We start from the raw sequence: 13,579 nt of genomic DNA on the forward strand, positions 1-13,579 counted from the left end.
TCCCAGTAGCTTTGTTTCACTGACCTGTTCAATTTCTGTTCCATTCAGTATTAGATTTAACTTTGGATTAGATTGCAGCACACTCTGCGAACCAAATACTATGCATTTTGTCTTTGAACTATTTAACACCATTCTATTATCAGTTATCCATTTTAAGACCAACAGAATCTCTTTGTTGAGAGCCTCTGTCAGATCCTCCACTGACTCAGATGCCCAGTACATCGTAGTGTCATCCGCGTACATCGTCACATTGGCCTTTTCTAAGACCAATGGCAGATCGTTCGTGAATATAGTATATAGGAGAGGCCCAAGGCAACTACCTTGAGGAATACCAAACTGTAAGTTTTTCATGTCTGACAATGAACCATTAAAAAACACTCTCTGTGTCCTACTGGACAAATAACTTTTTATCCAGGTAACAGCAGAGTCTTCAAAACCATATGCAATAAGTTTTTCCAATAGCAAACCATGGTCAATCACATCGAATGCTGCACTAAAATCCAATAGAACCGTACCCATCATTTTTTTCCCATCAATGTTTATAAAACAGTCATCTACTAATTGTGTTAATGCTGTGCAGGTAGAGTAGTCTTCCCTGTATGCATGCTGAAAGTGTGTATTCAACTTGTTCTTAGTGAAGTAGCTCTGTATTTGTTTGAAAACAATTTTTTCCATGATTTTTGCTAGAACAGGCAGAATGCTTACTGGTCGACTATTTGCACCAGTGAGGTTAGCTTTTGCATTTTTAATTAGCGGAATAACTTTAGCTTCCTTCCAACTCTGAGGGCATATGCCCCAGCTTATACTTTGATTGAAGATGTGGGTGATTGCTCCGGCCACCAAATGTGCAGATGTTTTCAGCAATTTGCCATCCATATTATCCAGCCCTGCTGGTTTTTCACTTTTAATAGATTTCAAAAGCTCTTCTACTTTTTTAATTTCAATAGTCTCCAGCTTAAATCTACAATTTTTCTTCTTCATAATACGGTCCGTTATCTTAGCAGCACATTCCCCCTTATCATAACACATATTTCTCCTCAGATTGTTAACTTTGTTAATGAAGAAATCGTTAAAATACTGAGCAATGTCACCCGGTTTTGTTATGAATGACCCCTGATCTTCAATAAAAGTAGGCACACTGTTTACTCCTTTACCTAAGGCTTCATTCATTGTCTTCCACAACAGCTTACTGTCATTTTTAATTTCATTTATCCTTGTTTGAAAATATTCCTTCTTTTTCTTTCTATTCAATTTTGTTACCATGTTTCTGAGTTTACAGTAGCTCTGCCATTCAACCAAACAACCAGAATCACCTGCTTTTCTCTTTTGTTCATTTCTCATAGACATACATTTTCGCAGCTCTTCATCTAGCCATGGTGCTTTAGCTGCCTTGACCGTACATTTTTTAACAGGTGCATGCCTGTCAGCCACTTTCAAAAAGAGTGACATAAATTTACTCAGTGCCATTTCTGGGTTTTGCTCTGCACATACACCATGCCATGGTACCTCTTCCATCTCCATTAAAAAACTTTCTTCACAAAACTTCTTGTACAGTCTTTTATAAATAATTCTGGGTCCTGTTTTGGGAACTTTTGTTTTTCTTGTAAAGGCTATTATGTTATGGTCAGTGCACCCAATGGGTACTGATAGCACTTTTGAACATACTTCTGATGAATTAGTGAAAATAAGGTCAATACATGTAGATGAAGACTTTCCTTTTTTGTTAATACAGATTCTAGTGGGTTGGTTGACCAGCTGAACCAGGTTACATGCCTTTGCAGTAGCAACAATTTTTTTCTTTAGAGGACAATTGGAAGACAGGAAATCAATATTTATGTCACCTAAACAATACATTTCATTATGACAATCAGATACCTTGTCTAGCATCTCACATAATTTATCCAAGTATACAGCATTGGCAGACGGTGGTCTATAGCAGCATCCCACCAATATGGGTTTGATATGCGGCAGATGAACCTGCAACCATAAAGCTTCCACGTCCCTTATCATCAGGTCTTCCCTCAGTTTGACAGGAATATGACTCTGTACATAGGCTGCCACCCCCCCCCCATTTCTGTCTCTATCTTTTCTGTATATAGTGTAGCCTTGTATTTTAATTTCAGAGTCTTCAAATGATTGATCTAAGTGAGACTCAGAGATAGCAAGTATATGTAGTGAATTAGAACATATCAGGTTTTCAACCTCATGTACTTTATTTCTCAGGCTGCAAATGTTTAAGTGTGCCATTTTCAGTCCTTTCTTAGGAAGTTTAAGTGTTACTGTGGTGTCCAAACTTAAGTTCACTGGCATAGGACATCATAATGCGTCACAGTCTATAGAGCAAACTGATAGAAACCAAAAACAAACAAACAAATGAAGTATTAAATAAAAATCATACTTTCTCCTTCGGGGGGTGTGTGATCAGTTTGTCATACCTGAGATAGGCAATCAGCCCACTCTGTTTTGCTGCCCTCAGAGCAGGCATCAGCTCCCTCCGCTTCTGCCGGACCGCCTCTGTGAAGTCCTCATTTATGAAAACGTTTGTGCCTTTCAGCTTCTTTACATTCTCCAGAACTGTACACCTGTCCTTGAATCTTAGGAATTTGGCAATGATCGGCCTTGGCCTATCTGCTGATCTGGCACCTCCCCGCCTCGCTAGTCGGTGCACTCGTTCCAGCTCCATTCCCTCCTGTAATCTCATCGTCTTCACAAGCAGCTCTTTCACCTTCTTCTCTGATTCGGCCCATCCCTCTTCTGGCGACTCTTCAATTCCTTCAAACACCAGATTATTTCTTCTAGCTTGGCTTTCTAGATACTCTGCTTTCTCCGACATTGACATTATGGATTCACCCAGCATGTTGAGATCTCTGCTGGCAGACTTGTTTACATTGGCCATCTTTGATAGTTCCTTTTTCATTTCATCCATCTCTTTTTGAGTATATTGCAGGCTAATTTTTAATTCATGCCACTCTTTCAGTGCTTCATCTCCCCTTTTGTTTGATGATTCCATTAGCATTTCCACAAATGATTTAAAAGTTCTCTCTTGCTGTTGTATTATATCCATGAAGAATTCTTTTTGCTGCTGCAGTAGCTCACGTACCTGAGACATGGTACACATATCATCACTTTCTGGGTGCCTCTTCGGTGGCATTGTTGTTGTTGCAGGTCTGATCTAAAGACCCCCTGAGGTTAGAAGGCTGCTGCTGCTCCTTTGGCCTGGTGGATGGGCTGCAGCAGTAGAAGCCTGGAGCTGGCCTGAAGATGGATGACTGCTGCTGCTCCTTTGGCCTGGTGGATGGGCTGCAGCAGTAGAAGCCTGGAGCTGGCCTGAAGGTGGATGGCTGCTGCTGCTCCTTTGGCCTGGTGTATGGGCTGCAGCAGTAGAAGCCTGGAGCTGGCCTGAAGGTGGATGGCTGCTGCTGCTCCTTTGGCCTGGTGGAAGGGCTGCAGCAGTAGAAGAAGCCTGGAGTTGGCCTGAAGGTGGATGGCTGCTGCTGCTCCTTTGGCCTGGTGTTGGATGGGCTTGGTGGAGGATTACTTCTGCTGCAGATCTGGGCTAAAAACAAACCCCACTGCAGCAGGAGATAGTTCTCTCCAGCCAGAAGAGCAGGCCACAAGCCAGATGGAGTAGGCTAAGCTATAGGCTAGCTACAGCCCATAGGGCCTAACCCTAAATAGTCCAAAAAAAGTTTGCAATCCTAAAGGTGGATGAAGTGTTTCAAGTAATATACTTCAGCTTCACAATTGCATTTGTTGTATGCATCAGTAAAAGTGATACAAATCTCGTTAAAATAAGCAAATCACAAGCAAACACTGCTGTCCTGAACACAGGTCTGCACACAGGTCTGCACACCGGCTGTGCATGTTCTAAAGTATGTCCAGTTTCTAGCTTTAGGAAAGAGTGGTCCATGTTCTAAATTATGTCCAGTTTCTAGCTTTAGGAAAGAGTGGTCCATGTTCTAAAGTATGGACTACACTTTCCCGGGGCACCGGTGTGGGTGTAACATCTGCTCGCCTACCAGAACGGCTCGCGCACGCATTGTGATTGGCTGTATGTCGGGCACGCGGGATTAACGCGGGCAAAATGTCAGACAGCTTTGCATTAGCTAACAAGCTAAGCTACTGAATGTTATCAGACATTTCGGAACATTAAATATGAATCATACAAACATTCTGGCCAACTACCTGTAGTTGCCAACCGGCAGGAAAGTATCGCGGGACTTGACGAGACTTGGTGACCGAGATCACGAATTAGATAATTTGATCCCTGGGAGACTCCAGGGAACAGCCCGGGGGGAAATATCAGTCTGGTGGTTGTTGAGGGATGAGATTAGGACGATATGTGGCGAAAACGGGAATAAAACTGGCTATTTAGATGCAGGAAAGACAGGCTGCCACTTGGCGCCCAAGGAGCTCTATTTTACGACTGGATTGGAGAGTATTGATCTCAAAACAACGCGTAGGACGGCCAGAAACGCTGCAGAGATCACTGGGTGAGTCGTCAGATCATAATTAATGTGAGGAGAGGGGTCCAGGTTAAAAAAAAAAAAAAAAATCTCCTTTAGTTTCATTTATAGTCTAATTTTGTGCATTTTGAGAAGTGCTCCATTTGCCACAAAAGCCTCTCTGGTCGAAGCTCCATATCAAAAAGCGGTGGAAAGCTAAAGTAATTAAGTCTCAGTGGAAAGCTTCATTTGACAATGGAATAAAATGTCAATTCCTTTAGATACATCCCAAGTGACCGGAAACACAGCTGTAGGATTAATACCAGGAAAGAGCAAACTGCCTCTGGAGATGATGTGCTACAGAACACTAGAGCTCAATATTACTATTACTTTAGTATGCAGTAGGTCATGGACAAGGACCATCATTTTGCATCAGAATGGGTTATTATCGCTATGGCAACAGCACAGTGAGGAGGAGAGTGACCAGAGGGGTGGAGGGGGTTTTCTTACCCACGATGCCGTAGGCTGACACAGCCCTGGAAAGGCCCGAGGAGCCCTTCTGGCTGATTTTGGTGCGGTTGCCCAGGTCCAGGCGTCCCAGCAACTCCCGAACCTCCTGCTGGCTGTACACATGCTACACACAAAGCGCACGCACCCATACACAGATACAAATGTACAAAGCCGTAAGCACTATTCACTTTCTGTATTTATGTATATAGTTTCCATAAACCCTGTTTATCCTTACTACACAAGAAAGAAGATAACTGAGCATGACCATGTTTTTTTGGACTAATACCTTATAATTCAAAACACAACACTTGAGACTTGAAGAACTGAAGCATTTAAATTTTATAGTAGAATAATCAGGAAAAGACTGAAAGTGAAAGCCATTTTTCATCAATACCCTCACTTTCTACAAAAGCATTTATTAGATTGATCTCCTACAAAGCAATTAAGCCAGAAATAGATTAACTGCTATGTAAAACCTTTCTGCAAAATCGTCATGCATAAACAGTAAATGCCTTGTTTTTATTAATCGGTTTTTCAAGCAAGAACAAAATTGCAAACAGAACAACAATCTCTGCCTGCTGGGCCTCCACAGAAGAATCTTGCTTACAAATCTCAGACATCCCAGGTAAACAGTCTATTAAACGGGCATAACAGACAAAAAATATGTAGAAATGCACAAATACTGTATTTTCGTTTTTTGTATTTATTCATGGAATTAAATGTATGCAACTGCAAAATTCACGCTAACATTTCACTGTATAGTTCGTATTTGACTGTATTTTCACTATATAGTTAGTATTTGACTGTATTTTCACTGTTTCACAGGTTCAAATGAGCTCCACTGTGCAATTAATGGGGTTATTAAATTCATGGTAAAACCTCAATTAAATTGAGAAGAAGCTTACGAGAGAATGGACCCTTTTTATGTTTGTAAACAGCGATTACGTATTTTGTGGGCGGAGCTGAACTGGTTGTAGAAAGTTACAACTAGCGGTTCAGCTGTCATAGAAATATGGAAGATCCGGACGCCTCCTCCACGTATTTGAAAGCTTTGCCAGCAAAAGACAGGTTATCTTTAGACAAATAAGATAACTCTTTCAATGGGGTGAGGTTTCCTGACCCATACTCACTGTCAGGATGGGTCTAGGATCCAACTACATCGCCAAAGTTGCAGTGCCGGACATCGTCATAACTCTTAGGGGGAAAGTCCAGCGTCTCTATGGCACAAGACGACTTTTTCTGGGGATCTCTCTAGTTTCGGCTTCATTTGCTTCCTCAGAGTTTGGGTTACCGCGATGTGTGCGCAACTAACCCTGTGACGGCGCACTCCAAATGTGTCTAAACGAGGGGATAGGGATCAGCCGAGCAGCATTTTGGTAAACCGCGTCACTGGGTAGCAACGGCAATGGAACCCTATGGAGCCCAAGTGGCGCGAGGCTTAGTGTCTGACTCTAGCCGGCTAACTCTGTTTACATTTTAAAAACTGCGACAGTTCACACAACTTTAACACGACATGCATATATTATACATCAAACTCTTGAGCTAATTCTGCTCTCACTCAGAATGTCGAAATATAAGCGATGTGATGTATAGTTTTGGAGATATTAACGTTTGTTTGGCACAACTCATACTATTAACTCATTGAGTGCCAGCCACTTTTGGAGAACGGACGCTCCCAGTGCCAGAGTTTCAGAGCGTTTTCAGTGATTTCTCGAGGCCCACAGAATATTGTGTGATATTACTATGTAAACACTGAACACGCACAAAGAACGATGAGACTCTATTCTATCATCTGCAAAAAAAAGTTTATTGATCCCATTTTCCGTTCTTTAGTTATGAGCCGGAGAAGATAGCTTGATTCATCCAAATACAGCAATTTTTTTCTAGAAGCTGAGATAATTGGCCTTTTGTGAAATTAATCATTTCAAGCACATCACTGACTCTGAAGCTAATCTTTTCTAATGTAGTCACACCTCAAAAATAATTTCCTTCAATAAAACAGTTTAGGCCAGGGAATTTTGTTTGGCAGAATAATATTTTTAGCTACAACCAGCAGCGCTGGCCCCTGCGTGCGCTGCTGGTTGCAGCTTCTTGCTGGTTTTGATTTGCTGCTGGTGGGTATCGGATATTCTGGCTTGCGTTTGTCAATCCTGTCCTGCTGCCTGGGTCTGTCTGGGTGTTGCGTGCTGCTCTGCGTGCCCCCCCCCCCCCCCCGCCCCGCCCCGCCCCGCCCCGCCTCGCCTCAACTGCACACTCCTCCTCCTGTCTGTGGTGGCTCTCTGCTGAGTTTGCTGTGCGCACAGTGAAGGGTGCGGAACAGCCAGGCTTTTTTACAGCGTTCCGCGTGTGTTTGTCACCGGCAACGATGCTTCCAGTTGAGAATAATAACAACTCTCCACGGTGTGGATGTGCAGATGTGCTGTCGCAACCGACACGGAGCGGCTCAATTGTGGGAGCAGATTGGCTGCTGCAGGCACAGCTGCAGTAACGTGCTTCAGCATATCGATGCATACGGATGCGATGCGATTTCCGTTTCCATAACGACTTCTTCTTTGTTTTTTCCTTGCCTTTCTGTTATGTGGAGAGCACTGTCGCCACCTAAGGGTTCTGTAAAATAGGTTATAGACCTCCAATAGCTACAATAGTTGTACCAGAGATGTATCAGGGATTGATCCACGTCCCACCGTCAAAAAACGCAATTGACGACAACCGTCGTCATTGGCACTCTACGTCAGTATTTGAATTGACGACAGCTGTCGTCATTGGCATTCAATGAGTTAACTGCCGCAGGGTTCCGCATTTCTGGGTGGCAAGTGACGTCACGCCAATTCCCATATATTATATTCCTTTACAGTGTATAGGACTATACACTGTAAAGGAATATAATATATGGGATTCTATTTGATACTGCGTTCCTTACATATGAGCCAAGAGAAAGTGAAAGATGGGACTGCGTTGCCCACTTCCAACCTAATCGCCTGCAGCTCTTCATCATATTCTCCACACATTGTTCATAAAACTGTCCAAGGCCGCTGCACAAAAAGCCAGTCACATGGAAATAAAGCATTGTTTCCCTCTGTCTAATATCTCCAGGAAGGAGAGCGCGGGCTGATGGATACTTTGCAATGGATACTTTATAATAACAAACCCATCATAATAATCATCACCCAACAGCAAGAAGAAACTAATCAACTGCCGGCTCATAGATTGCGGTAATGAGCGTCGGAGAGGAGTTGCATTCAGCTCTCATCAGCTAAGCTGTCATCTACACAACGCACTTGGGACGGGGGTGAGTGATTGTACAATTTGCCCCCAGGCGTACTATGCAGTATTACATAAGGTTATACATGGGCACTGTACTGACTGCGGTGGCAGCTCGGGCGCTCACCTTATCGTCGATTATGACTAGGTCCCTGGGTTCTGTGCGGTCAATCTTCAGAACGCGGTGTTTGGTCTGGGCCTGATTGCTCCCCACCAAAAAATACCTCTGGAAAAGAAAGAATAAAAGCACTCATGTACTGTAGGCTAGGCTATATACTGTGCTATACTGTAATATAGAATTGATGTAAACACAGACAACACAGGGCTTTTGCAGTGCGTGCTGCGTACAGTAGCTGCTTCTGATGTGAATGCTAAAGATAATGATAGACCAGTGATTCTCAACATTTTTCATATCGAGGGACTACGGACTCCCATTTGATGAAATTTTGTCCAAATCTGAGAATATTTTTATTGTGCGATTTTGTCCAGAATTCCATGACTATCTGTGTTGTAGGTAGAGAGAGAACAGTAAAACTATGATCAAAACAGTCATTCTTCTCCATTCTCTAATTGTGTTCACTTTTTACACATTAGTGAATTTTTAACAATTCATCAATTTGTTGTGGACCCCCTGGAACCCCCTCAAGGACCCCCTGGTGGTCCCCGGGACCCCAAGTTGAGAACCACTGTGATAGAGTCATCATATTACACGGTTGATTTCCAAATGTATCGTGATTACTTGTTTCCAGCATCATTAGCTTCTTCTTGGAAGACATTCAAATTAAATCCACCCCCCATCACCGGTGTGGAGCAAGAACGCGGCACATTAGCCGAAATGTGAAAATTATGCTTTTCACACAAGACACAAAGGTTTGAAGGTTCGGTAGACAGGCATTGTGTCTCTATGCTATACCTGCATTGCACTGTCTTGTAAGATCTCATTTTCTTCAGGTCATCTTTTTCGTAAGGGTGTGAGATTTTCTCTCCGCATTGAGACGGCCAGTTAGAACTGCATGTATCAATATTCTGTCACATTACACAGAACAAATGTCACGGCACAGACGTGTTCCTTCTAAAGATATGTTGGGCTTGGATGTCCCTTTCTTTCTTCCAAGTCATTATTTTTCCTCACATTGGGTTGCAAGATGGTGCAAGAATTTCTATCCACCACAGCCGTCACAGTACACCTCGTATCGATCGATACGGCCCGTTAGGGCCATTTTGTCCTGTTACACACTAGGGCCTTCTTTGGCTAGAAAGTCTGGAAATCCACAATCCAATGAAATGGTCTGAGAAGAGAAGAGACAGTCAGGGGTAACAATTATGATAACCCAGGGTTCACCCAATGGTTTTGACTCCTGGTGAGAGTCATCACGTTCTGCTACCCTTCACCTTCATTTCAACATAGGTGTAATCTTGGTCATTGTGCCAAGGAAAAAACTGTGTTAAGACGACAACACACAATTCGTTGAAAAAAGACACGTAAGTCTTCTCTCAGAACAGAAGGGGGACGAACAAGGCTAGATGTAACATCACTGGTGGTAAATTGAAGGTGCGTGTGCAAAATATGTGTGCACTTATCAAACCTATATAAAACTTTGGACTTGATTTTTGACTGGCACATGTATTAACTTAACACGTTAATTGCCAAGAACGAGTTGAGTCGTCAAACACAATCCAGCTGTTCACTGCCAACGACGAGGTGAGTCGTCAAAAAAATGATTTTTTTTTTTTTGACCGTGGGATGTGCATCTAACCCTTTTACATCTCTTATATAATTATTGGAGCCACCGAACGTTTACAACCCATTCCACCGACCCACTAAGTGGCAACAGTGCTCTCCTGACTAGAGGAAGGCAAGCATTTTTTTAACTTGTCACGCCATTCTCACCCCAGCCATTCTCATGAAAATGGATGGGGGAAAACGCTTTCGTTTTCGCGCTGATTGCTGGCGATGCGGGATTGCAAATTTACATAATAGATTACAGGTGGAACACACTTTGAAACACGCAGCATAAATATGACCAGAATCGCAAAAGCTTCTCTTAACCAAAACTCCAAGAAGCGAGCGAGTCCATCCCGACTTCCTCAAACAGCGGCCGTGCAGACAGGCACAGGACAGCAGCAAAGCACTGAGACTGCTGACAAGCTTGTGACGGCCGCTGCAGCCAAGAAGAATGCCCACGGAGGGAGGCGTTGAAGCAACTCTCCCTCTCGCTCTCTCCCTCTCTCTCTCTCTCTCTCTCGCTCTCTCTCTCTCCCTCCCTCCCTCTCTCTCTCTCTCTCTCTCCCTCTCCCCCTCTCACTAGGATTAAACCTAGTGCGTCTCCCTCCCGAGAGGGAGGGAGAGAGAGAGAGAGGGAGGGAGAGCGAGAGGGAGGGAGAGAGAGAGAGAGAGAGAGAGAGAGAGAGAGGGAGGGAGAGCGAGAGGGAGGGAGAGAGAGAGAGAGCGAGAGGGGGAGGGAGAGAGAGAGAGAGAGAGCCAAAAATGAATGGTTAAAGTGACTGTTCTATCGAATTTCACAAAAAGCCGTTTATCTCTGAATATTTTTTCTGACGCTAAAACCATGCTGTATTCAACTGCTAATGCTTACATAACTACTAACTCTACAAACTAACTCTTTTAGACAGAGAAAGCACACATTCTATTAGTTCTTTTGAGATATTGTGTGTTCACAAAATCTTAGCAGAAAAGAATCCTCGGGTCTTGAAAGATGAGCCAGAATCCTCAAAAAAACCCTCTGGCAGAAGCTAACTACAGTAAAAAAAAAACGTCTGGCAGTGAATGTGTTAACTGCCTATAAAAGCACTAAAGCTGTGCAAAGTCCAATAATAGTTCACTTGATCCATGAGAGAAGAAATCATAGTTTGACTGAGATCTCCATACTGGACCTGGTACGAACCGGTTTCTGATCATTGTTGATCTGGTTTGATACATACATACTATACATACATATGTATACTGTATAGGGCTGTCACTTTTCATTCGAAATTCGAATGCAACTTTGAATGTGGGGGAGGGGTTCGTGTTCGATATGTAAATTGACTGTTCGATTTTTTTTTTTTTTTTTTTTTATTAATTAATTAATTTTTTATGAACCAAAATTAACCAACTGCTGCTTGCTGGTAATGTTAATCCCATGTGAGAAAAAGTCTCCAGATTTGTCACGTTAGTCTCTTCTGAGAAAGATTGTCTCCAGGGTCTGAAAAGTTGTCTCGAGTTGGATGCAGCCAAGTTTGTGAGGCAGTGTTGTGACTGTGAGCGTCCAAGCTAACACGTCGGGCTGATGCCCGGTGGCCTGGACTGAAAAAAAAATAAAAATAAAATACCAAGAAGTTTTTTGGTTCATTAAAAAAAAAAAAAAAAAAAAAAAAATTCAATGAACCAAAAAACTTCGAATATATTCGAACGAATTTCGGGCAATTAAAGTTCGTTCGAACTTTATTTTGGGAAAAAGTGACAGCCCTAATACTGTATGTATGTATCTCTGGGTTAGGGTTAGACACTGTCAGCCTGACAGCATTCATATTTGGCACGAGTACCAGCAGGGGTCCCGAGCAGGTGGTAACAGGGTCGGATTTTTGAATTAGGTCATTAGAGCCCACTAAATGGGGGTTAATTAGCAGAGCCCGACCAATAATGGATTTTTGGGGCCGATGCCGATATTAGGGAGTAAAAAACAAACACGATATCGATATATTGGACGATATTTTTATATTATACACATTATATTACAAAAAAAAATTCAATGATCCCTAAAAAATCAAACACTTTACAAAGATATGACTTGACGTGACTTGAGATATGTAATGTAGGCAAGATATTTTACAGTTTAACAATAAACGTTATTGTCCAAAATGCAATGAAACAGTAAACTTCAATTGGAATTTAAGAGTTATAAATAGAGTAACTAGAAATACAAAAACACAAATAGAACTTGAGTTAAGAAAAAGGATCAAATACACAACACATGCTGTCTATAACTAAAAAATATATATGAAAAAATAAAAAAATATCGGACAACATATCGGTCAAGCTCGAATTGGTGGCTTGAAAGTGAAAAGGCAGCGCTTGCCCCTCCCTCATTACCACCACTGAGGTGCCCTTGAGCAAGGCCCTTAACCCCAACTGCTCCAGTGGAGCTGTTCAATGGCCAGCAGATCAGACTGTGGTTGTACTGGGCACCTTCCAGGTGTGAATGTGTATATGAATGTGAACAGGGCACTCATGCAAAAGAGAGCATTGCTCTCAGTGAGACTCCCCTGAATAAATAAAGGTTAAAAAAAAGCCAAAATGACTAAACATGGGTTCAGTCCCATGGAGAGCTCCATTCATCAGCTACTGGTGCAGCACACCTGAGCGGAATTAGAATCAGCAAGGGAAGTGGAAGACCTCTTGGGAGAGAGAGGAGAGGCTGGCCCAATTCCAATCCGCCCCCTTACTGACTCACCCCCTTAGAGGCACGTTCACGTGAAGGGAGTGAGGGCTTAGGGATGTGCCACGGTGAAATCGCAAAGTGAATGAGGGCTCGGAGTGAGCCCTTTCTGCCCCCTTACCGTAAGGGAGCAGCTGTGGCCACTTACGGAAAGGGAATTGCCCACAATGCATAGCGTTGTGACATATAAAACGGAGTTACCGGGGAAGGCCGCAAATATCTGTTAAAAAAAGAAAAGAACACACGTGCGAAACGAACGAGGAGACCAGTAAAGGACTGGTAGACGGGTGTTTAGCCGCGTGTACGGGGTGCGCTGGAATGCCTAAATTGACAATGAAACATTACATTAATAGGGATTTCAGATTAGACAAAAATATTATATCAGAGGAATGCAAGTAGTTATATTACACAATCCTAGTATAATCATCGATCATTTCTATTACAATTGCAATCCACAACTTTTTTTGATGAATGAGAAATAGTTTTACCGAATCTGTATTGTACAGTATTGACATTGTGTATAATGTTGGGTGACATGTCATTATTAAGCTTATTTTAATTATAATTACAGTTATCAATTGCAGATTTTGCAGTAGGCTACATTCATTATTTTTAAATGACCTGTTGTCCACTCTGTAGAGCCAGAGCCTGGATGAGAACAGACTCATCAGGAGGTCTATCCCTCAAACACCTTAGGCGTCTTGACAATAAACAATATACAATGTAGCGAGCCCCAAACCTGCCAGAGTCAACATCAGTGCAAAGGGCTCTGCTGTCCCAATCCTCCTATTTATCCAATGTGGATCCCTTCCACACTTGATGACTCAACCACTTTCAGATGGCGGCCATTAGAGGGAGTGAGGGTTCAGGGCTTGAGTCTTTAGGGGGCGGATTGGAATTGGGCCGCTGCATGCCAACTCTGTGAGC

At 42.7% G+C, this 13,579-nt stretch overlaps 1 protein-coding gene across 2 annotated transcripts in view; it reads right to left on the reverse strand.

The window, feature by feature from the left end:
• Window positions 1-13,579, reverse strand: part of fig4a (FIG4 phosphoinositide 5-phosphatase a) — a 79,411-nt gene that overhangs the window by 64,709 nt on the left and 1,123 nt on the right. Inside the window, exons 3-4 of one of the 2 annotated variants that reach the window (XM_083642653.1) lie at window positions 8,344-8,442; window positions 4,956-5,079 (exon numbers count right to left, since the gene is read on the reverse strand). In XM_083642653.1, coding sequence (XP_083498779.1) covers window positions 4,956-5,079; window positions 8,344-8,442 — 223 coding nt within the window. Of the gene's footprint in view, window positions 1-2,435; window positions 2,489-4,955; window positions 5,080-8,343; window positions 8,443-13,579 lie in introns of those variants that run through there. The other variant, XM_083642654.1, reaches the window with a different exon arrangement.

The sequence above is a fragment of the Poromitra crassiceps genome, assembly GCF_964638095.1.
Source record: "Poromitra crassiceps genome assembly, chromosome: 9".
NCBI classification, from domain to species: Eukaryota; Metazoa; Chordata; class Actinopteri; order Beryciformes; family Melamphaidae; genus Poromitra; species Poromitra crassiceps.